The 24,551-nt window shown below is 38.0% G+C and overlaps 1 protein-coding gene across 1 annotated transcript in view; it reads left to right on the top strand.

Moving 5' to 3' along the window:
- The first annotated feature begins 4,705 nt into the window (after positions 1 to 4,705).
- Positions 4,706 to 24,551, top strand: part of LOC126161352 (E3 ubiquitin-protein ligase UBR5) — a 349,964-nt gene continuing 330,118 nt past the window's right edge. Inside the window, exon 1 of the mRNA XM_049917120.1 lies at positions 4,706 to 4,949. Coding sequence (XP_049773077.1) covers positions 4,888 to 4,949 — 62 coding nt within the window. The 5' untranslated portion in view covers positions 4,706 to 4,887. The remainder of the gene's footprint in view (positions 4,950 to 24,551) is intronic.

Genomic DNA, 24,551 nt, shown 5'->3' with positions numbered 1-24,551 from the left:
ATAAAGCTTTATGCCTCGCCTGGGCCCGTCAACACAGAAATTGGACTGTTGATGACTAGAAATATGTTGACTGGTCGGACGAGTCTCGTTTCAAATTGTATAGAGTTGCTGGATGTGTACAGTTGTAGAGACAATCTTATGAATCCATGGACTCTGCATTTCAGCAGGGTACTGTTCAAGCTGATGGGGGCTCTATAATGGTGTGGGGCATGTGCTGCTGGAGTGATATGTATTTCCTGATATGTCTAGATACGACTTTGACAAGCACTTCAGTCTGGAACCATGCGAGCTCTACTGTCGCATGTTCGAATCCTGCCTCGGGCATGGATGTGTTTGATGTCCTTAGGTTAATTAGGTTTAAGTAGTTCTAAGTTCTAGGGGACTGAAGACCTCAGATGTTAAGTCCCATAGTGCTCAGAGCCATTTGAACTATTTGAACGACTTTGACAGGTGACACGTACGTAAGCATCCTGTCTGATCAACTGCATCCACTCATGTTCACTGTCCTTCCCAACGGACATGAACAAATGCAGCAGGACAATGCGACATCCCATACACCCAGAATTGCTTTGTAGTGGCTCCAGGAACACTCTTTCGAGTTTAAATACGTCCGCTGGCCACCAGGCTCCCCAGACATGAACATTATTGAGCATGTACAGGCTGCCTTGCAATGTGCTGTCCAGAAGAGATCTCCACCTCCTAATACTCTTACGGATTTATGGACAACCCTGCAGGATTCATGGCATCAGTTCCCTCCAACACTACTTTAGACATTAGTTGATTCCATGCCATGTCCTGTTGGGCATTTCGGCGTGCTCATAGGTGCCCTACATGTTGTTAGGCAGGTGTACCAGTTTCTTTGACTCTTCAGTATAGAATTCCTTCATGTGCTGCAACAAAAGTGTTCTTAGCTACATTCCAATAACCGGCCGTGGTGGCCAAGTGGTTAAAGGCGCTACAATCTGGAACCGCACGACCGCTACGGTCACAGGTTCGAATCCTGTCTTGGGCATGGATGTGTGTGATGTCCTTAGGTTAGTTAGGTTTAAGTAGTTCTAAGTTCTAGGGGACTGATGACCTTAGAAGTTAAGTCCCATAGTGCTCAGAGCCATTTTTTTTTACATCCCAATATCTTCTAGAAAACCTTTAGAATAAAAGCAAGAGAAACGTTGTGATTGCAGTGGACTTCAAGATAAGTATGTTAGTTGAAAGCATTGATACCACAAAACTTCTTGATTTAGTTCATAAATTAGTTTCAAGTTAAACTTTTCTGGGGACATGTAAGTAAGTGCTGCATAGTCCAAGTCATTTTGGATCATTTAGCTCTGTTTATTGAGATCCCAAAAGCAGACAAATTAAAGCCTATAGAAATGTATACAAAAATTAAATTCAGCAAAAGCAATATGGGTTTATTACTCAATTTACTAAATATTGCAAGCTGGTCTGCAGACCATTACACTTTAAGCACCATAAACAATCGGAAACAATTAAACTGTTTTCTTAGTTTATTTAATAAAACTTTTGATCCTAGATCTTACCAAAAGAAAGTAAGCAGTAAGCTTAAAAGGAGTACATCAAGAATACAAATTTGTAGTGGCAGGAAGAGAGAATTACATAATGTGTCAAAATGAAACAGTAATCCTGATTTTGTTATGTATGTCAAACATTATAAAGCTGTATTCAGGAAAGTTGTAGAGTTAGCTAAAAAAATACCAAGTAATACATTTATCCTCAAAGAATCAGGAGTGAAAGTGAAAAATTAACAGATCTACAAATTAAATTTCAAATGACATTGCAGTTTAAATGTCAAATTGTTTCAACCAATTCTTTTTAAATATAGCAAGATATGATGTAGCTATGGCAGTCTATCAATACAAAGCAAATGTTGTGAGCTTGGAAAACCACCAGAACACACAGTTTAAAAAAACCAAAGGGATTAATAAATAAAATTTTCTTTAAAAAAAGAGAAACTCATATACGTGATATGAAATACCCACATCTGTAATGAAGAACGTGTATAATATCATTTCACAATGACTGTCGGTTATTATAAGCCAATCTTTTGAGAGGGGATGTTTTCTAGACCTATTTAAATATGCTGTAAAACTGTTATTCAGAAAGAGAGTGGCAGAAAAAATGGGGATTACCACCCTATCTCTCTTCTGCCCGTCTTCTCTAAAGTGTTTGTAAAAATTGCAGCAATATAAAGTCAAAATGTTATTAATTGACATAACTTTTAATAATCAGTTTGGATTCCAACAAGGAAAAAGCAGTTTACCCAAAAAAAATATGTTCCACATTAGCTAAGGGTAAAAAGGTCACAGGAATATTCTATAATCTGACAAAAGCCCTTGATTCAGTGAACCACCCCTTCTTCTCCACATATTAAAGATATATGGAATCAGGGACACTACCTTAGGTGGCTCAACTCTTATTCAACAATTAGGAAAAAACAGTAATTGTAACTTTAAATTCAAGAAATTATTACTCAAACTGGAAAACAGTTTCCCAAGAAGTCCCAAGAGGTTTGATATTGGGTCCATGTCTGTTCCTTTTCTACAAAAACGAGGTATCACTTGCTACTGATATTCATTCAATTTTATTTGCTAATGACACATCAGATGTAATTGAAATTGAGGTAACTAAAAGAGAAAGTGTCAAAAATACGATAGAAAAACTTGAATGTTGGTTACTAAATGTAACTAACTATAGCTATGCAATTTTGAAGATAAATCATTAGGACACAGTGAAATAAAGGTAACTTGCAATGATCAGGATATGATACGAGCAAACCATATGACGTTCTTATGCCTAAATCTTGATTAAAATCTAAATTGGAAAGTGCACATTGAGTACTTAACAAATAAACTTAACAGTTTAGCATCTGCAGTTTGTATTTTAGCAGGTGTCACAAACATAGACACCAGAAGGGCAGTGTATCATTGCTACCTTGAGTCAGTTATTTGTAATGACACAATTTTCTGGGGAAATTCAACAAATATCAAGAGATTACTAGTCTTACAAAAGAGAATAACTGGGAGCATGTCTATTACCAAACATGGGGTATTCTGTCAACAACTGTTAAAAGATGATAAAGTACTAGCTATTCCCTCTCTGTCCATGTATAAAGTATTGTTATTCTTATATGAAAATAATAATACTGAAAACTCTTTCCATTTCAAGCTCTCCCCACAGTGAGAATTTTGAACTCCCAACACTCTTCTCAAAACTCAATACTCAAACACCTGACTATATATATATCGTTTAAGATTTACAATGAAATAAAAGACAGTAGTATATTTGACATGGATCTTAGTTCATTGAAAACTGTGGAAAAGTGTTATTATTCCATTGAAGATTTAATCAACGTCGGTTTCACAGTTTGAACAAGGTAATTATACATTTTATTTGTGTGTGCCAGAAACTGCAGTATTCATTTGTGTAGCTGTATTTCAGAAATGTATATAAAATAATGTAAACTTTTGTATTTCTGTTAAAAATTTTCTTGTTTGAAATATTGACATGCCTCCTGTACGTTAAATCAAATGGTCTGAAAACTGTGTGTAGCCAAATACATATGTTTCACATTTCACCCTGTTTTGTGTTATTATTGTCTATAACATTTCTGAATATGTCTTTTATTGCTCTACAGGGCTTGATTATGATGTTTGCATCATCAGCAAACAAGAGAATATCTACTGCAACAGAATAATATAGGAGATCAGTTACATGTAATGAGAACAGGAGTGGTCCCAGAATTGAACCATATGGAACGCCACTAACAATTTGTACCTGCTCGCAAGAAGATTCATCATGAGAGGTACAAGAACAGTGTAACACTGTCATTTGCTTATAATAAGTTGAATCTGAAGGGAAGAAATTACTCATTGTGTACCAAAAAATATATAAATTTATATTTTCTACAGAATGATGTTTATATTTACATCGCCTAATGCTTAAGGCAGATAAAACATCGCAGTTCATGAAATTTTTTTTGTTCAGCAATTATAAAACACGATTAGTGACACAGTAGATGGCCCATAGAGTGGGTCCTTGTGAAACATCAACTGTTACTGACTGCGAAGCTTATGCTTTCCCATATAATCAACTTCTCTTAAAAAAATTTCCCTTTTTCAAAGTTATTATGTTTATTATGAACCTTACTACTCAACGTGGACATAGCTGGCAAACGCGTATAATTATGACTTTTAGAATTCTCGGGTTTCCGGCGGAGTCATGTCGTAATTCCTCAACCACATTTCGACGAATAGATTGAGTCTGTTTGCCAGACTATCGTGGAGGAATTACGACATGACTGTGGCGGACCCCTCAGAATTCTGTAAATTAGAAATACCCCGATAAAACATCAGAGCTAATATAACTGTGGTACCAATTGAGCTTCTGTTTGGTGTGAAGCACGGCACAATATGTTTTAGATGTCATCTGAACATTATCACATTGCTAACACTAACCATTTAACTGTTTGTTACTATGTTTCGAATTACCGCGGTATAGGCTTTTCTCGGTGTCGTCACTTGTTTTGTTCGTGAACGTTCCGAACTGTGATATCTAAATTCTTAGTTGAGTTGCATGTGTAGTGGCATGTGAATCTGCGATTGTTTCAAAACAAATACGAGGTCTCAATATTTGGAAGCCTCCACTGGTTGTTTATTAAAGATAAACTGTAGTTCTAATAATGTGTTGGATTTTCTTAGTACTTTCAATATATTGGTCGGAAAACACAGAGTGCAGCACAATCTACTCGTAGTTTGATCGCTGTCGTGGAAGATGGCTGTATGTAGTGATTGTTGATGGGATTGTGTGAAATTATGTGTGTTACAAATCTGATTTGAAAGAAAACATTTGGCGCAGGAAGAAATAGAAGAAATGTCGTCATTGCATTTTGTTGTTCATCCACTTCCAGGAACTGAAGATCAGCTGAATGATAGGTAAAACATCATCAATTGAAGATTTAAACTTTCGATAAACCTGTCGTTATTCAGTTTGATATTGCGTGACTTTGTTTTACATACGTAACTTGGAAAGATCATAAATTTAGGTTCCTGCATGATATGACGTTGTCTACATAAATTGCAAAATCAATACTATCGCAGTAGGACCACCATCTTCGTCAGCCGAAAAAAGTATATTTTTCTGCTTACGAATTTTAGGAATCAATTTCTGGTGTTCAAAAAACGTGAGGGCAGTTAGAAGGTTCATAATATTGTGACGTAGAAAGTTAGAATGCGTGAAACTTGAGTGTAGCGTGTAATCGTTAAATTGTTGAACTCTGATGTCCACGTAACGGATGGTTACTTGTTTGCGTATAAGAAGTAGTAGTTTAGCGTTATGAGATATAATTGGATAAAGACTCATTTAAGAGAGATTGTTTGTTCTATTACTGTATGTATTTTATACTGCATGGTAATGCTAATGACAACTCATTACTAATACGATTATTAGTTTTTTCCAAATGCGAGGTTTTTATGGCTGTTTCAGACATTTCAGTAAGTTTGGGTCAGTGGAAAAACTTAATTTAGGGTTCTATTATCAACTTGTAATGTGCTATAAATATTATTTATATTTTCTCTTACGTTTGATTTAGTTAAGTTGTAAGTATATGCGAAAAATTTAATGAGAAATCCTCTTCCTGGTGAGAGTGGAGTAGGTTAATTTGAGTAAAGTATCAAGGAAAACTGCCAGGCTTGAAATTTATCAAGCTCAACATCTGTAATTTGTTTATAGTTTGTATGTTGTAATAACATGCAATCTGTTGATGCCAGGATAGGTGCCTTAATAAGGTCATTGACAACCATGTGGTTTTTCCTCTTCTCATTAAACACATGTAGGCTATCTTCATATGCCTGTATTTCCTTGTGTTAATCTGACAAATTGTATACCATCATGAAAGGATCTTTGGGCAAATAAATTGGTGATACTGATGATACTTGTATACTGCCTGACATCAGAAAAGAAAATTGTAGTTGATATTTTACATTTGTGATCAGTGTGATTACCATTTTTTGTTCTGGGAGATGTAGAAAACGATTATTGTAAATCCGTGTTTTCATCTGATGCCACAACATCTTATTTCGTTTTTGTGGTTATATTGGTTAGTCTAGAGGCATTTCATGAGCCTGTGATAAGTCTCACAAAGTTCTGTGTATTGGAAAATGCTATTATGAAAAAAAAAAAAAAAAAAAAAAAAATATCCCTGCCCGTCTGATTCACAACATAGTGTGATAATTATTTCATTGTGTGCATAAAATTCTGTATGAGTGCCTGGTTTTGGCTCATTCTTGGTAAGACCCTGGGTTGCAGTCCTCTGAACTCCTTTGTCATTCCACAGGGACATGGTTGGTGTAGCTGTAGTTGCAGCTGCAGCTCCAAGTACACACAATGAATGACCAGTTAATAACTTGATGCTCTTATTTTGTATGATAAACTTATTCTCTGTAATTATTGCACTGACTGGGTTATGCAGATGCAAGATTTGTTGACGTAAAGATACTAAGCCTAAGAGATATGCAAAAGATTCCATAAATATTGTCACATATTGAATATGGAACATCCCGCCTAAAGAACTATATTGGTCTTGTAATGCAATCATGTAATGCATAATAAAGAATGGCAAGTGAAAATTCTTCTGGGGCTCAAATTGAATCTGACATGCTTTTATTATATTTCGCAGTTGTAAAATTCTTTTTATAAAAAATGAAAGGGCATAAAGAATCCGGTAATAAGGTTGAATTAGTGTTATTTTTTTTGTGTGAGTCTAATGATTTGAGGAAATCACTTGAGCGTGTCAGCATGGCAGTCTACAGTGTGTGTCCGCCGCTCGTGGTCTTTGGTTGCGTTCTCGCTTCCCGAGCACGGGGTCCCGGGTTCGATTCCCGGCGGGGTCAGGGATTTTCACCTGCCTCGAGATGACTGGGTGTTTGTGTTGTCCTCATCATTTCATCATCATCCAGGAAAGTGGCGAAATTGGACTGAGCAAAGATTGGGTAATTGTACGGCCACTGATAACCACGCAGTTGAGCGCCCCACAAATCAAACATCATCCCTCTCAGTCTACAGTGTAAAAGAATGCATGCTGCTTCACTGAGAAGTGAGTCCTCGGCCAGAAACTGTAGCATCTGCAATTTCAGGCTATTTCATACATCAAGGTACAGGAAATTTTTGTGTATTGTCGGAGGATCCATACTGATCGGGACACACAGGATACGAAGCAAATGTCGATGGATAAATCTGCTGAAGAAGTAGAAAGAAAAATTTGGGGTCCGTCACACCATCATTACATTGACCAGACATCAAAGTTTGTGTCTCAAAGCCCTTACATTTGATCTATAGGAAGATGAGCTTATTAAACTAATGGTTTTTTGTGAAAATAATTCATTTAGTATTCAGGATTTAAAGCAAGGTTTTCGTGAGGAAAATAGTCGAGTATCAGTCCTTTCGTTTTTTGTCTTATTTCCCTCATAATCAGGTAGGCGGAGCCTGTGAGTTTTTATATTGTCAGTGACTGTCTCTGACATGGCACAATTACTGTTCATGTTTTCATCAAGGAGCTGATCAAATATGTGAAAATACAGTTAATTCAGCTTTCCCACACCCATTATCTTATTGTTGACTACAGCACATAGTGTAAAACTATCAAAAATTTTCTCAGTCGGTGCTATTGTAAAAGAGACTTTGGAATGAGAGCAGAACAGAATTTTTTTGCTACAAGTCATGGAAAGTTGTGTTATGCTGGGATTGGATGCACAATACAGTGATTAGCAGCAAGAGCAAGGTTGTGAGGGCCCATTAATTGGCAGATTCTTATGCCTATAGAGCTGTTTCATTTCTGCACTGAAAGCATAATGGCATTGAACTTACTTTCATGAGTGAAGAAGAAATTGAGGAAAATGAAATGTCAGAAGAAGAGAGGTTTAAACTGGGGCATACCGATACTCTAGCAGGAACTACAGAAAATCATCATTTTTTTCAACAGTAATTCAGGTCAGCGGAAATTGAAATGGCGCATTCTTTTTTCTGACAAAAATTAGTGACAGTGAAAAAAGTATCTTAACATTGGATCTGGAGCAAGGACAGTATGCTGCATGCATGTGTGAAGAAAAGAGTGGTGGATTGGAAACTTCTCTAAGACTTCCACAGAGCAGGAGGACACTTTTCTAAGCTTTAAGCATCACATGGCCCAACAAATTAATTTTATTGGCCCTCAAGGAGTGAAAAGTGCTAGGTTTTGGATTAGCGTTTTATTCCTGCTCTTACAAGTGGCAACATCTGCCTGGCAGTGCAGTTTTCTTGTGATATTCAGTGACACCCTTATGAAACGTCTGAAACATTTAAGTATCTTGGAGTAAACAAAATTTTAAGATCATAAAAGAAACCTCTTCTAGATTTGGCTTGGAGCACTTGAAGAAATGTATCACCAGGCTTGAGACTCTCTGGTTATACTTATCAGGCTTAGGATCCTGTGGTAAAGAAACCCACCCACCCATGGTTGCTGTTGTACAGCTTTGGGCATGGCCACCATGGTGATGGAATGCTAGTTTTTTCACTGTAAAAGAAAGCAGCAGTTGTTAAGCCACCATGCACCATAGCAACACATTTATACAGTTTTACATCAGTACACCTACGTTCCACATAAACTGCAAACTATGCAATCAGAAAATATCTATACTTTGGACCAGAATTAAACATCAGTAGTATCAAAAAATAAAAAAGACACATTCAAAATTCTTATTAACATGAATCCCCTTCCAAAAGATGTCAGGCAGGCTGCTATTAACTTCACCAAAATTCACACATACAACAGTAGTGTAAAACTTCATTAGAATGTGTGTTGCAGCTATTCTGCAATAATTTTATTACTGTGATCTCCAGTGCCTCAGTAATCCACAGTTATATTTCGAAGTTTATAACTCGTTTAATTCTCATCTAATGCAGTTCTTCATGGACTTGTCTCCTTGAGCGGTGTCTACGGTGTTGTTTCGATCCTCTTTACTCATGTAGCATAGGCAATGGCTTTCACTTTTCCACTGACAAAACCGTTTCTACAAACTTCTGGCAGCGCAGTTTGTTTCTTCTACCATCATCACATCGTGGGTCTGTTGCTTGTCCGTTCATTGAAACTAAAAAATTCTTAGGGCTCATGCTCGATAGGAAACTTTCTTCATCCTACCACGTCTTATGTGGCCGCCGTATCTACCATGTTGCTCAGTGTCCCAAGTTTCTTCAGCAGTACTTCCTGGGGAGCAGATAGGACCACCTTCCTCCGTTTGGACTGGTCTCTTGTCCATTCGAAACTAGGCTATGGGTGCTTCATTTATGCATCTGCACATCTGTCCATCTTACGCCACCTCAACACAATACACCATTGTGGCATCCGTTTGGCCACTGGTGCCTTTTACACTAGACTGGTTAAGAGTCTGTATGCAGAATGCCATTTTCTGCCATACTAGGCCACCCATCCTATGCCTTCTTCTTCAGTGACTCCTTTGATTGCCAGTATGGGGTGTGTCCCTCTTTTCTGTTACCTCCTGGAGTTTGTTTTGGCTATTTCTCCAGCGGCTTATCTTCATGCTAACTGCCACTTTCCCAGTGTGTGTGAACCCTTCACCACCTTGGCTTCATGTGCCAGCCTGTGTTCACCTTGGATTTCACTTGCTTCCTAAGGATTCGCTCTATTGCCATGTTTCTCTACCTTCGCACTGAGTGCCTTTGTCTACACTTCATTGTTGGCACAAATGCTTTTTGGTATCAGCTTCTGGAACACTGCACAGTATTTACAGCGGAGATCTTTGTCCTGTATTTTATGGACCCTTTACAAAGTCCCATGTTTTTAGCTATCTTTCCTTCCGTCAATTGGGCTTAACGTGTAGTCATTTTTTACTCCTTTTTCATCTTCGTACCCCGAGGTTCTGGCATGGGCGCGCATGACCCTAGTTGATTTTGTATCTTAAAACAAAACAAACTAGTTTAATTCCATAGAATTTATTACCCCAGAAAAACTGACTTAATGTGTCAAAACGGGTCATGACAAAAGCTGATTCAATCTCACTTCCTATTCATCAGGATTTTTTATACTGCCTTCCTCATAGTGTAGTAAATATCTGTAAACATAATAATAAAGTCAGATTCAATTTGAGAACCAGCAGAATACGGTCAGTGATTTCACAGGACCTTCACCTCTTCATAGTTTCCATAGAGTCTTGTTTGCTCATATTGCAAAACTAAATTTAGTTTTTAGGGTGGGTTAGAACGTAGTCTTTCTAATGTAAATGGTTTAAGTGAGATTGCGGGAAATGCTTTTTGTAAGTGGGCTGAAAATACTCCTTTTGGAGATTCTTTTACAAAAGTTGTCTACAGAAATTTTATGTTTGAACAGCAAATTATCACATGCAAAGCTTCTGATTTATCAAGACTTGCTTAGGGGGATATAAGAAAACTAAACTTCATATTTTTTTCAAGTGCCAATATTTTTTTGTTCGATTTTACTCGCATTATCTATATAAAAATTGCTCATGAAATTTCTTTTAATTGTTTAACTGTAGAGAATGCAAAAAGTTGTACAAGATGCCCTAGTCCTGTTTCTTTCAAGAAAATATTTCTGTATATATTATGTCTCAATGTTGCCAAAAACTAATGGCTACGCTGTTGATAGAGCTTTCAATGCAGCTCTGCATGAAAGGGGTCAAACAAGAGGCAAGATCTCTGCAAGTATTGAATTAGTGATCATGGAACTTCAGTAGTGTTTATTGGAAAGGTGTAAATGTTCAAACAAAATTTCTTCAAAATACATTATGGTCATGTGAGAACCTCTACACCACTTGATGTGAATTGACCCAGATCCATGAGTGTGAGAAGAGGAAGAAGTCGATAATCTGTCCAAATTAAACTGAGGATAATTTGCTGTTGTGTATAATGCTTGAGACATTCAAATCAGCTCAGAGCTGGTCTGTGAGGATAATTTGCTGTTGTGTATAATGCTTGAGACATTCAAATCGGCTCAAGAGCTGATCTGATATAGGGTCTACTTTAGGTTTTCCATGATTCAGCTAAATCACTTACCCTAAATGCCATTATGGTGCCTTGGAATAAGTCATACCTGGTTTCAAGTCCCATATGTATGGCAGTCTGAATGTTAATCTGTAATGACATACTGTAGTCATCAGTATTACATCTAAATCTAATGCTCATTTTCAAATAATTAAGATTAATACTGCCTCGAATTTGTTAACACATGCCTGCAGAAACAGAATTTTCCTGTTACTATAGGCTGTGTGGTAGTTGAAGGCTAGTTGAATGCTGGGAACTGTATTCTAAAGCTGCAGCTAATTCAAGTGCAGTAAATGTTGAGACTAAGTGCTGTAAAAAATTAATAACATAGATTAAATACTCATGTTCTGCTGCAAGTAATGTAAAGAAGACTGATGTGGATTACACAGTTAATTTCAACTAACATGAATTAAACAGGTGTGTTCTGCTAGTGTAAATAGTTGTATGCTTTGTAACCATATGGTTTTTTCATAGTGATTCATATGTCCAAGTAAATTGCTTGTACATTCTTTGAACATTTTCCACTGAACAAGATGGCACAGTGTTGGAAATTGGACTCATATTTGGGAGAACAATAATTCAAATCCTCCTCTGGCCATCCTTTTCTAGATTTACTGAGGTTTCCCTAAATTGCATAACATGAATGCTGAGATGGTTTGCTTGGAAAGGAAAGGACAGGACAGGTCAAATTTTTTCTCCAGTTTGAGTTGCTCCATCTCTTACTAACTACGTCATCGATGAGATGTTAGAACAGTCTTTCTTTTTGAATATGTTATGTATGAACTTCCAAATCATAATATTTGATGCGACATTTATTTACCTTTAATAGAACTACTACTATCAGATAGATGCAATTCTCAGACAAATATAGCAGTATTTGCAATTCATTTTGTTGTTTTACTAGGCTCTATTGTCATTCTTCGTGGTGTATATCTGGAGGCTATTTGTGTGCTGACAGGCTCCTTGCGTAATGTTTATAATCTGTACATAATCAGTTTTTGGAATCTGATGTATTAAAACAACATTTTTGAATGATCTGCTCAACACTTTATTTTGAAATATGGTGGTGGTCTATGTGTTGAACAGGCAGTTTCACTATGTATTCCGTAAGGTACAGTCAAATGAAAAAAAGACAGATGGATGGGCTCACATATTGCCAAGGTTGTTTACAGTACATTGCAGAAGTTTCACTGGGAAGACCTTTCAGGTTCTCGATACTGTCACAATCTCTGCCCGTGCGATTTCTAATTCTTTGGAGGTCTGAGGAAAAATGTTTGTGACCATTGATTTACTTCTGGTGAAGAGCTGCATGCCTGGGCACATCATGGTTCTGTTGCAATTGCAAACATTTTTCCATGAAGGCATTGGCTGTCTTGTTTCACAGAGCACTAAATGTATTTAGAGTTATGGTCATTGCTTTTGAGTTAATAAACAGTTTACTTACCATATTTTCTTTTATTTGTTTTGTATTTTACATGTATCTCTTAAAAGCAGATCAAGGAATAGGGAACTCATCCCTCTTAAAACTGGGGCTTGTTAATGTTACTCTATGGTTTTTATTCAAATTTGCCAGAGATAACATGGTTTTCTTCTTCAGAACTGAGACCACTCTGCAGTATACATACGAACTTTGTCTTGATCGTGAGAGGATGTTGATGTTCTCAGTTCTACTTTTACCCGCTTCATTCCAAGATTGACATAGCACATCTCTTTCCTTCTAGTTTGCAGCAATTTTCTTCTGTTTTGTACTCCTCAGACAGACAGACAGACATAATTGCAGCTTAATCTGTATTTCAAATTTTCTCTTTCTCCAGAAATCCAAGATCTCGTTCTGGATTTTCTCCAGGCTTATTCTTAATTTTATTATATTTGTTTTTTGGTCATTAGAAGTATGAAGTTATGGCACTTTTGTGTTTCCGCGAAGCAAATCTGTAATCACTTTGTAGAAATATTAGTTTGTTTTGTATGTATCATTTCTTCATTGTTCTTTTAAATTGATTATTCAATTATGTTTCAACCACATTTCACTTCACTAGTGATTAATACCGTACCAAAAGGTTCTTGTGCCCATACTTACTTACTTACTCACTTCTACAGCCCTTGTAGGATCTAGGCCTCTGTCACAATATCCTGCCATTCTGTCCCGTCCATGGCTTTCCGTCTCCATCCTCTGACACCCAGCTCTTTTGTGTCTTCTTCAATTCGTCCACCCATCTCTTTCTGGGATGTCCCTTCTGTCATCTGCCTCAAGCCTTGCCATCAAAAATCATCTTACATATTCTATCTTCCTCCAGTTTGACCATGTGTCCTGCCCTCTGCAATCTTCTTATTTTAATGGTAGTGACAATGTCAGTTTCTTCAAAAAGTTCTTCTAATTCTACATTCGTATGGATGTGCTAACCTTGTTGATTGTATATTGGACCGTATATTTTACACAGAACCTTCCTCCTAAATGCTAAGGATCCTTTCCTCATTTGCTGTCGTGGTCCATGTCTCGGCACCATACATATCAGCTGGTCTTATAATTGTTTAGTAAATTAGGATTTCAGATTTTCCTGACAGTTGTGAGTCCCTAAGCATGGGTAGTGTGGCAAAGTAACATTTGTTGTGTACTGCTGTTGTAGCTTTCACCTTGCTGCTGATGTCATTTATCTCTGTGATAGTCGATATGAGGTACTTGAAGTCTCTCACCCTTTCAAACTCCTGTCTGCTATCATGAGATTTGGTAGGTTTCGCTGTTTGGTCATTGCCATATATTTGGTATTTTGGTCATTGACTACAAGGCCAAGTTCCCTTGTACCTCTCTCTCCAGTTGTTGATAGGCGTCAGCCAGCACAGCAGTGTTTCGTGGGAGTATTGCCACATCGTCTGCGTAGGCTAGGTACTGCAGTGAATGATTAAAAATGGTTCCTCCTCTATAACTCTGTCTGATTTAAGACTTTTTCTGGACAGAGGTTGAATAGCAGCGAGGAGATACTGTCACCCTGTCAGTCTCATCTCCACTTTCACTTCTCTGGAAATTTTGCCCTGTATTTTTACTTTACAGTTGGTTTCACTGACGGTCATCATAGTAATGGTTTCACTGACGGTCATCATAGTAAGTTTAACAAGCTTCTTAGGTATTCCAAACTCTTCCATCACATTCCACATTGCCATTCTTGAGATGCTATCATAGACTTGTTTAAAATCAATATAAAGCTGCTGTATGTTTATTTGATGTTCATAACATTTTTCAGGTAGTAGGCATAATGTGAATATTTTGTCAGTTGTTGGCCTATTTCATCTAAAGCCACTCTGATATCCTATTCTCTTATCCACATAGGGAGTAAGCATCCCAATTAGGATCTTGGAAAACAGTTTATATGTAGTATTTAGTAGGGATATTCCTCAGTAATTCTGCAGTTTAGAGTATTTCCTTTTTTATGTATGAGCCACATAATAGCTGTTTTCCATTCCATTGGCATGCTCTCCTCCTGCCAGATGCTCAGTACTACTTGTGTATTGCTTTCCAAAGTGCTTCCCCACCATATTGGAGAAGTGCCGCCTGGATCTGATCTTCTCCAGGTGCCTTATTGTTTTTTAAGGTCTTAATGGCTTGTATAACTTCCTTCAGTGTGGGTTCTGGTGTTAAGACCTCTGCTTCATAATAAGTTATTTCTACCAGTTTGTCTGTCTTGTTCTAATCCTTCTACCTCTGGGTTCAGTAACTCTTGAATGTGTGCTGCCCATCTGTCATGTATTTTATTAGTCGCCTCTATCAGATTCCCTTCTTTTCTTCTGCATATATGTGCTCTGGCTTGAAATCCGGCCTTTCCTTCTTTAATCACTGTTCACTCTCAACTCTGTGCTGTGAGACTTTTCTTCACCGGAGTTTTGGCATCGGAATGTCTTGCACATGTATGTGCCCCGACAATGTTACCAGCAGGGATCTGTGATGTGTTTGGTGTGGTTTACATTTGAGTCAATCAATGTCAAATTGTCCAGACTGGTTGCTTGACCATGTTAGAAAAAAATTGATATTCGTTAGGTGAAGTCTCTCTTTGTTTGGTGGACTCAAAAATATTTTCAAAATATTTTATTGATTATCATTTAGAAACAGCAGCCATTTTTGTTGCAGGCCGCAAGCAGTTTTTAGCATTTATAAGCATCTGTGGTTTTTTAAATTATTTAGTAATGGTTGCCCCAGACCTTTCAAATAAGAAGCATTTAGTTCAGCACACACCATGATCACCTTGCTGAATGTACTCCTTAATATATTTGTAATGGCTCGAAGTTATTGGTAAAAACCCTCCCTTTCTGAACAGTATTCTGCCAAAGGAATAGTAATTTCCCATCCTTAATATTTTTTGTGCTATTACATGACACAGTGTAGTTACTTTTTATAGAGTATCATTGATGAAACACTTACGCTTAAAAAAATGCACTATTTTAAAAAATACGTCTTGAATTTTTCCTTCTTTAACCTGCAGTATCTTTGTTAGGAGACCAGATTAGAATCTGAAAATTTCGCACTTGATAGACCTTGATTATATCAAACGCTTCAGTATAAATTTCAACTTGAGATTCAGTGAAAAGTTATGAAAGAAATAGCAATATGAGTAAAAAATATGTTTCTTAGTATCTGCAATATCTGGACTAATGGATAAAGTGTATCAGTTACATAATTTGAACATATCTGTGATCACTTAAAAAAAAAAAAAAATGAGCTACCTAATTACATTATCTTGTTCTCACCTTATTTGTTTTTACTACATTGCTCATTAAACAACATAGGAATTTCTTCACACAGTTTGAGTGTTCGATTAAAAGTTTGCCCTGACGTAGGTGTAAATTGTGGGGGGTGGGCGGGGGCGGGGGCAGGGGCGGGGGGGGGGGGGCAGCTTCTTCAATACATGTTTAATAGGCATCCAGGTTTTGATGCTTTTCAACTTTTTTAAACGAGGTCCTTGGTTATGGTAGGTGGTAAAATGTAACATGCATATCTTGGTTTTAACACTCAATAGTATCAACTGTGGGAATCCCACCACAGTAGGCCATAAACGCAAGCCACTACCTCCATATTTTGAACTGCCAGTGGTACAAGTTTTCCACATTGATGAAGTTTTGATGTTTTCCTCATGATCATACTTTTGTAACTGTCAATTTACAAACCAGAACTTCCAAAAGATATTTATAGTCGACAATAAGATTGGCCCCATCTATCATCAACTTTACATTCTGGTGATACAAACAAACACACCATTATGGGTGCTAGGTGCCCCTGTAGCAATATGATACCACTTTAGTCCTAACTCACAACATTTTAGCCTTCCAATTTTAATGTCAGTGTTTTCTTTTTTGAATTCAGTGAATAGTTCATTTAAATCATACAGTATAAGTAGTTTTTGTCTCTGAACCTTAGTACCATTTTCTTTCTTTTTTGCAAAGCATCAAATGGCTGTAATTGTCATCCTCATAAAACCTAGTACCTTTTCAACCATGTTTTTGTCCGTCAAATTTGATGCATTTTTCTTTGTTAATGCTGGTAAAAATTCCCTGCTCTTTTACTAACTGCTTTGTTAATTTAATCACATGTTCTTACACATTATATTTGCACTAACTTTAGTTCGACTCCGAGAATTCAGTAGTAAACCCGATAATTTAATCCATGAAATCATTATATTCAGTCATGGAATTTTTAGAAATTCCAGCTGGTTTAATCCAACTTCTCTTTTGAAATGAGACTTACAAATTCTTTTTGACAGTAGTTGCCACTTTCTCAATTTTTGTGTTCAGTGCAAAAAATCTTTTTATCACTTACTTTTCCAATTTTAGTAGCAGGTGATACATGTAGGATTTCATAAGCTAATTTCACTTTTTTAATAGTTTCTGATGAGTCACAAAATCCTTTATCTGGACTGTCACAAACCCCTTCTTTGTTAATGACAAATGTTTGAGAATAATGTGTTGGACACAGTGAATTTCCTGGTATTATATTGATAAAAGGGCTTTTATATTTAGAATAATGATAAAACATTATTCCTCTCAGACCTTTTGTTACAGGCTTCTTATGTTTCTTAAAAGCGTCCAAGCAAGTCTGGCCAAATAGTTCTTTAAGTATTTAATTTCATGGTACTTGCTAGTTGAATTAACCTCTGAGCAAACTCGTTAGTAAAACATCACTTTTTCTTCTTCACTGTAATCATCAGTTAAAGTTATGTCTTTAGGAACTCTCCATAACACCTTTATGGCAAACCAGATGTTATTACATCTACATGATTACTCTGCAATTCACATTTAAGTGCTTGGCAGAGGGTTCATCGAACCACAATCATACTATCTCTCTACCATTCCACTCCCGAACAGCGCGCGGGAAAAACGAACACCTAAACCTTTCTGTTCGAGCTCCGATTTCTCTTATTTTATTTTGATGATCATTCCTACCAATGTAGTTTGGGCTCAACAAAATATTCTTGCAGTCGGAAGAGAAAGTTGGTGACTGAAATTTCGTAAATAGATCTTGCCGCGACAAAAAACGTCTTTGCTTTAATGACTTCCATCCCAACTCGCGTATCATATCTGCCACACTCTCTCCCCTATTACGTGATAATACAAAACGAGCTGCCCTTTTTTGCACCCTTTCGATGTCCTCCGTCAATTCCACCTGGTAAGGATCCCACACCGCGCACCAATATTCTAACGGAGGACGAACGAGTGTAGTGTAAGCTGTCTCTATAATGCTATGAAATCTGGCATAGTTGCTCTAAACATGAAGTGCAGCAACTACTCAGCCAACCGCTGAACGAGGAGGTGGCCACTGGCAATATTTTATTTTCAAATATAAGTGAGTTGAGGTTCACAAATTGTATGTATTTGCATAAGGATACAATGTTAAGATCTGAGTTTGTGAAGAGCGTAGGAATGAGTTTAATCAGACAACACAAAAAGAGAAGGCTTCAGATTCCAAACTTACCAGATGAATGATTCACCAAAAAGAGTTGTGGACGGCCTTGATGTTAATAAGGCATTCCTAAGAGAACTGAAAAGCCAGCTCAAAATCAAATGTAATTCAGAGGGTCCCATGGTGTTCGACCTTGGGACATGTGGCCTACATACACAACATGGTGGCTTTGCAGCAGGTTGTAGTAGTGTTGGTTGGAATCATGTTCAGTTTCTGAGAGCTTTATGTAATCTATTTCAAAATGTTTCCTCCTGCCAAGCTGGTTTCAGCAATATTACAAGCACCTGTTGTTTCCCCAAAGAAGTTTTGTGCTGTCTAGTAGGAGGAAAATAAAATAGTGTCAGTCTGGGCTCAGCAAACGTTTAAAAAGGTGTAAAGGAAGGAGAAACTCTTGTGCAGAAAGGTATGCAGTATACTGCTGCATCCATTTTTGATAAGCTAGCACTCGAATTCAAAAATCTTAGCAGTAATCCATGCGCTTTCAAATAGAAACTTCAGAATTTCCTCGTGGGTCACTCCTTCTATTCTGTTGAGGAGTTCCTTGAAAAATTAAGCTCATTCTTCTTGCATTGTTGATTGTGTTTAAGTAAACTTATGGATTGTCTTCTTTTGGGTTCATAAACATTTTATTTTTATCTGTTACACTTTATGTTGTAATTTCATGTACTGACATGTTCCATGACCTTGGAGATTTGTTCCTCAATTTGGTCCTATGGAACTTTCATGTAAATAAATAATAAATAAAAAGAGTAAAGAAGGAACAGAAGTAGATAACACAAAAACCTAAGGTTGCTACTAGAATTCCTAAGAGTCTTTGTTACCCCAATCCATGTTCAATCCAAGAAGTAGCAGTTGATGTCAACCATGAGATGAGACAGTTAGGCATGGCATTGACACATCTCACTACCTTAAATTGCTTTGTTGGTCATGAGGCTAATGTCATTGCCCATGAGTTCTGAAGTCTAGTAGAGATCATGTCAGTGAAGGAAGTCCTTAAAGAATTTTATGTAGATTTTGTTCGCGTCAATCATTTCTGTATTATGGTTGTTGGGAACAAGAGTGGACAAAAAATACGAGGAGATTTATCAGTGTTGTTTGCAGTCTCTTCCACGGCAATGCCAGCCTTTAAAGAGGTTTCTCTGACAACTCCATTCTGTTCAAAAATTTGACTGAGACCTTTCTCATAACTGTTTGTGCTGGTGGCGATGTGGTCAAGATCACGGAGGGTGTTGATCTGAGCAGTTAATGCACATCTTTTAAAATGCACATGGTAACAGGTTGCCACAAGTTCTGGAAATCAGGGAATTTCAAACATGTCAGGGAAATACCAGGAAAATTTGGAAAAAAACTGGAAAAATCTCATTTTTGGTTTATTTACTGAGTACATGCATTGCTTCCCTACTCCCTCATTCTTACTTCTCCCTTTGTACCACTTCCTTGAGCCTGCTACCAGCACTGCCCCCACTTCTTGCCACTAGCATAGCAGCTGCCGATGGGAGGCAGGGAGATGTGAAGAGTGGTTTGTTCGGATCTGAGTCTCGGAGACTGTTGATGCAGCAGTCAGAGACAGCAGTCATGTGTGCACAAGTTGTGTCTGGGTGAGTGTGTGAATGTGTATGTGCTCTCGTTTTCTGACAAAGGCTGTGGTCAAAAACTTAGTTGTTGAGAATGTGATTGTCTTTTCTATGTGCTTGTCTGCGGCTCAGCGATCATCTGTATAGTGAGTTGCTACCTGTCCTAAATAGTATTGATTCTCATAGCATTCACACAAGTTGTCTGCTGCATGGATGATCACAGTGGTCTCATTTCATCGACATGATGTCTGTGACGTATGAATAGCTGGCCATACAAGTAGACTTAAAGACGGGCCAAAACTGCAGGTCATTTTTGTGGGTATCTCAAATGGATTGGGCCTGCCGATCTGAAGGCCATTGTTTTCCACTAATCTGTAGGCCCTGCCCGTTGGATCTAGTTTCACTGATCTGCTGACAGGTTGGGTCTGTTTATGTGTAGCATAATGCGGCGGCTCTTGGTGGTTTATCTGTGGACCTAGAACTATGGTGCCCCTTGGCAGGCCATAGGCAATGGATTTCAGGAATTGTGACTGTATCACGAGTACATTGTACAGTGTGGCATTTTATGGATATTTTATTTATTATAGTACATTTTGACAATTCGAAAATAGTTTATATATTAGAAAGTATGGGCAATACAGAGAAGAAAATTGTGGCAGTTCATACGCTATGCACTCATGTATTTCTTGATAGAAAAATCTCACAATACCTGTAAAATAATAGACATAACACAGTGAGTGATAAACACCTTTGGTGTTTGTTTACACAACTTTTCCCTGCCTTATACATTTCTTTCAAGAGGTCTACTTTTTACTGAGGTTATTTCTGAAATCAGTGAAGCTGTTTTAAAACTGTCTTACGACTCCAGGGTTACGACTCCAGGGAAATTTGTTTTTTTTTGTCACCAAATTTAGAAATGCATATTTTTGTCTCCAAATGTGTTTTGTTTTATTGAAATAAAATAACATTAGTGGTCTTAATGAAACATATACATGATTTGGCTTTCTTTCTCCGCCTAAAACAGTTCATCACAAAATATGTCGATGCTAGTAATTAAGATTTTTACTCACAGACTTAGAAATACGTAAGTCCTTACATTTTTTTGTCAACTTATGTTTTTACTAAACCTTGAAATCTCCATGTCAGGGAAAAATGCTAAAACTTTCCTGGAAATCAGGGAAATACCAGGGAATTTCACTTGAGAAAACTTGTGGCAACCTTGGGTAGGTATAGTAAAACAGTAGCAGAGAAAATGAGAGCTGTGAAGTCCTCAAAAGAAAATTAGGAAAGAAGGAAGTGAGTAGAGACAAATGAAGAGTGTTAGAAACTATAAAAATAAAACTCGTGGAAAGTGCTGAGAAGAGGTTTTTCGGATTGAAGAAGTAATTCTATCACTAAAAACAGCTTGCTTGTGACTTCACATAAGTCCATTTGTGTGTCCTTATCAGACTAGTCTGTTACTGTTTCTTCTCAGATTCAGGAGAATGATATCCCACAGGGTTGTGTGCTAAGTTTCACTCTCTTCTCAGTGCCATCTATGGGCTTGTGACCTCTGTTGGGCCTCTGGTTACCCCGGCATTGTTTGTCCACAATTTTTGCATCTGGTGCAGCTCCCACTTGATAGCATGCATCTGCTGAGCGCCAGTTCCAAGGCGACATCCGAGGGGCCTTTGCATGGGCCACTGCCCATGGCTTCAAGTTTTTGCCCCTCCAAAACGCAAGTTACGCATTTTTGTCGTTGACCCACAGTACACCCTGAGCCAAAACTTTATTTAGGCAACCAGTTCCTCAGTGTTGTAGCACAGTCACATTTCTTAGGTCTTATTTTTGATAACAAGCTGACATGGCTGCCCCATATTTGCCACCTAAAGACTACATGTATGCGGAAGCTTAATGCTCTTTGCCTCCTGGTCCACTTATCTTGGGGTGCAGACTATTCCACTGTCCTCCATCTTTATTGTGCTCTGGTCTTGTACAGATTTGGTAGTCAGGTTTATGACTCAGCAGCTACTTCCACTTTGAAACTCCTGACCCTGTCCATCATTGTGGGATTCCTATCGCTATTGGTGCCTTTGCGGCACTAGTTCCTCACAGAAGTGGGGATTCCCCCTCTACACATCTGATGGAGCCAACTCCTTGTTTCTTACGCAATTGCCATTTGCCAAATCCTTGACCATCCTGTGTACCCTGTGCTCTTTGCCTACGACGGATGCCTCCCTTTCAACATCCGCCCATGGGTGGATTGCCAGTTGGTATACGTCTCCACTTCCTGCTGTCGGGATCTTCATATCCACTCATTGGACTGTGCCCTGTGTCTCTGTCCCTCATATGGTTTTCCGGCGTCTTGTATGTGCCATCTGTGCAGAGTTCCAGGGTGCCACCATCTTTTAAACTGTTGGTTCTAAGACAGTCGATAAGCTGGGATACGCTTTCGCATCTCCTACGGGCTTCGAACACCATTTATTGCTGGGATCACGTAGTGTGTTCACAGCAGAGCTTCTAGCCATTCACGGGGACCTCCTTTTTGTTTCTCAGGCCTCCTTCCACAGTTTTCTAATTTGTTCAGACTCTGTGAGCTGCCTGCAGGCTGTCGACTGTTGCTACTCTTGTCACCCTTTGGTCTCTGCTATCCATGACATTCCCTCTGGCATTGAGCTTGCCGCCTGTTCAATTGTCTTTCTCTGGGTTCCAAGACACATGGTCATCCCAGGGAATGCACTGGTTGACCGTTCGGATAGAGAAGCAGATACTTATCCCCATTTTCTTTCATGATTCCAGATGCGGATGTGCAGGTCTGCATCAACTCTCTTCGTCCAAATTGGAATGCCATCTGGAGCGTTACTGCTCATGGTAGTAAACTCCACACAATCAAGGAGTCTGCGGCAGTTTGGCGCTCTTTCTTTCACTCCTCTCAGGAGTAGTTCACTGTTTTATGCCATTTACACATTGGTCAAACGCAGCTCACACATTGTTTCCTCCTATGTAACGACTCTCACCCATGTTGTGGGCGACGATATCCCACATATTGGTGGACTGTCTCCTTTCGGCCCTTCATGTTAAGTATAGTCTTCCCGAGTCCTTAAATTTAATATTAGCAGACGATCCACAGGTGGTTGAACTGGTTCTCAGTTTCCTCCATGAAAGTAGATTTTATTTCCAGGTGTAAGATTCTACTTTAGTCTTGGAGCAGGGACTGGTTGGTTGTGGTTGGGACTTATTTTCCAGTCTTCTCTGTCTGTGACTCCATGACTGCCCCCTTCTTTTTCCAGTTTTTGGATTTGATCTCACTTTTCATGCCTTTCTTTGTGAGTGTTTTATGTTCATTATTTTATAATTTGATTCCCCTGACTGGATCCGTCCACTTTTAGTGGACCTTCTTTCTTCTGTGATTAACTTTGGAATCGCAGGACTGATGACCTCGCCGTTTGGTCCCAATCAGATAATATATCAATCAGTCATGAAAAGGTCACCTGTCGCCACACAGTGGATGTCCAGCAGCTGTACTTGTGTGCAAATTACAGCCTTCTTCGCCAATGAACAGCAGTCAGTGTTGGTGCATGAACTAAATGCCTGCCGTGGAGGCGCTTACACAGCAACATTTGCTGAATGGTCTTTGAGGAGAGACTATTGTTACCCCATTTATTCATTTAGGTGGTTAGTTGTTCAGCAGTTGCATGTCTATTCACCTGCACACATCTCTGCACCCGTAGTTCACCCCCCATCATTTACAGCTTGTGGTGCACCACTGTTGCCTCAGTGCTGGTTTTGGATAGTGCCATTTTGCCATGCACAGTATACTTTAACCATGGTGGCATTTGAACAGTTTATAAACTTAGATGTATTGGAAATGCTTCCACCCTTGGCCCAAAAGCCCTTTTGGATGTCGGATAAATCACTGCATTAAGGACGATGACTCCACTGTTTTCTGCATCCCCCAACATGCCTTACACACCGTCCCCTACTAGTGCTGCCATCTGTGAGTGATTCTTGCACATTGACATCAAACATAGGTGGTGGTTACATTAATGTGACTGAATTGGATAAATTTGTGTTAGAGTGCACCTGTAAACTTACGAACATTAGTGTTACAGTGCATCTGTAGACTTTAAAATTAGTGTGGAAGACTACAGTGAGGAACATTACTATTTTTTTGTTCATGTTACATTTCACACTTAATTCTGTTGTCACATCCTGGTACATTTACTTCTTGGTTAAAATAAACAATGTTGATTTTAAAGCTTTTTTTTTTAAAAAAAAACTCAATAGTATGACCCTCATTATCTTCTTGTACATTGACAGAATTGGTAGATTTTCTCATTAAATCGATCAAAGTTGGTTAGGCTCCAAGCACAACGCGAACCTGGAAAAATCAAAAATTGTCCTGGAAAACTCGGTAAAAAATTTTTTTTTGAGCATTGCTTGACACCCAGTTTCTACATTCTATCTGAAATTTTTTGATCCTGTGTAAACTATTTATTCTAAAACCCTCATCATACGTCAGTTGGTCATTGTACTTACGGAAGGTACAATCAGAGTGGACAGTATTTTGTGGAGCAAAATTTGAGAAATTTTTATGTTAGACCTAGTTATTCGCATGCAGTGAGTGGTTACTATTTTGCAATGCAAAATTTGAATAATTTTTATGTTAGACATAGTCATACCAAGGTCAAAAAATCAGACACACTTAAAAAATTAAATTGATTGCTGATGTTGAGCAAATATAATACAAAACTGGCATATTGTAACCAAAATAATTAATCACAGCCTTTATAAGTGAATGGAAAAACAATTGTTCATTTTGTTCAAGCATTTTATAAAGAACTAGTTATAAAAAATAGCTTTGTCTATGCATTTTTTTCTTTCTGATGTTATTCTCAAATTTTTATTGTCTTCCATCATGATTTTACTTCTTTATGATAGTCTATGAGTTAAAATTACCTATACTATAACAATCAACACTGCACTGTCGAAAA

Source organism: Schistocerca cancellata, chromosome 2 (assembly GCF_023864275.1).
Source record: "Schistocerca cancellata isolate TAMUIC-IGC-003103 chromosome 2, iqSchCanc2.1, whole genome shotgun sequence".
NCBI classification, from domain to species: Eukaryota; Metazoa; Arthropoda; class Insecta; order Orthoptera; family Acrididae; genus Schistocerca; species Schistocerca cancellata.
The sequence above is the reverse complement of the archived record's forward strand: the minus strand, read 5'-3'. Positions and strand labels throughout refer to the sequence as shown.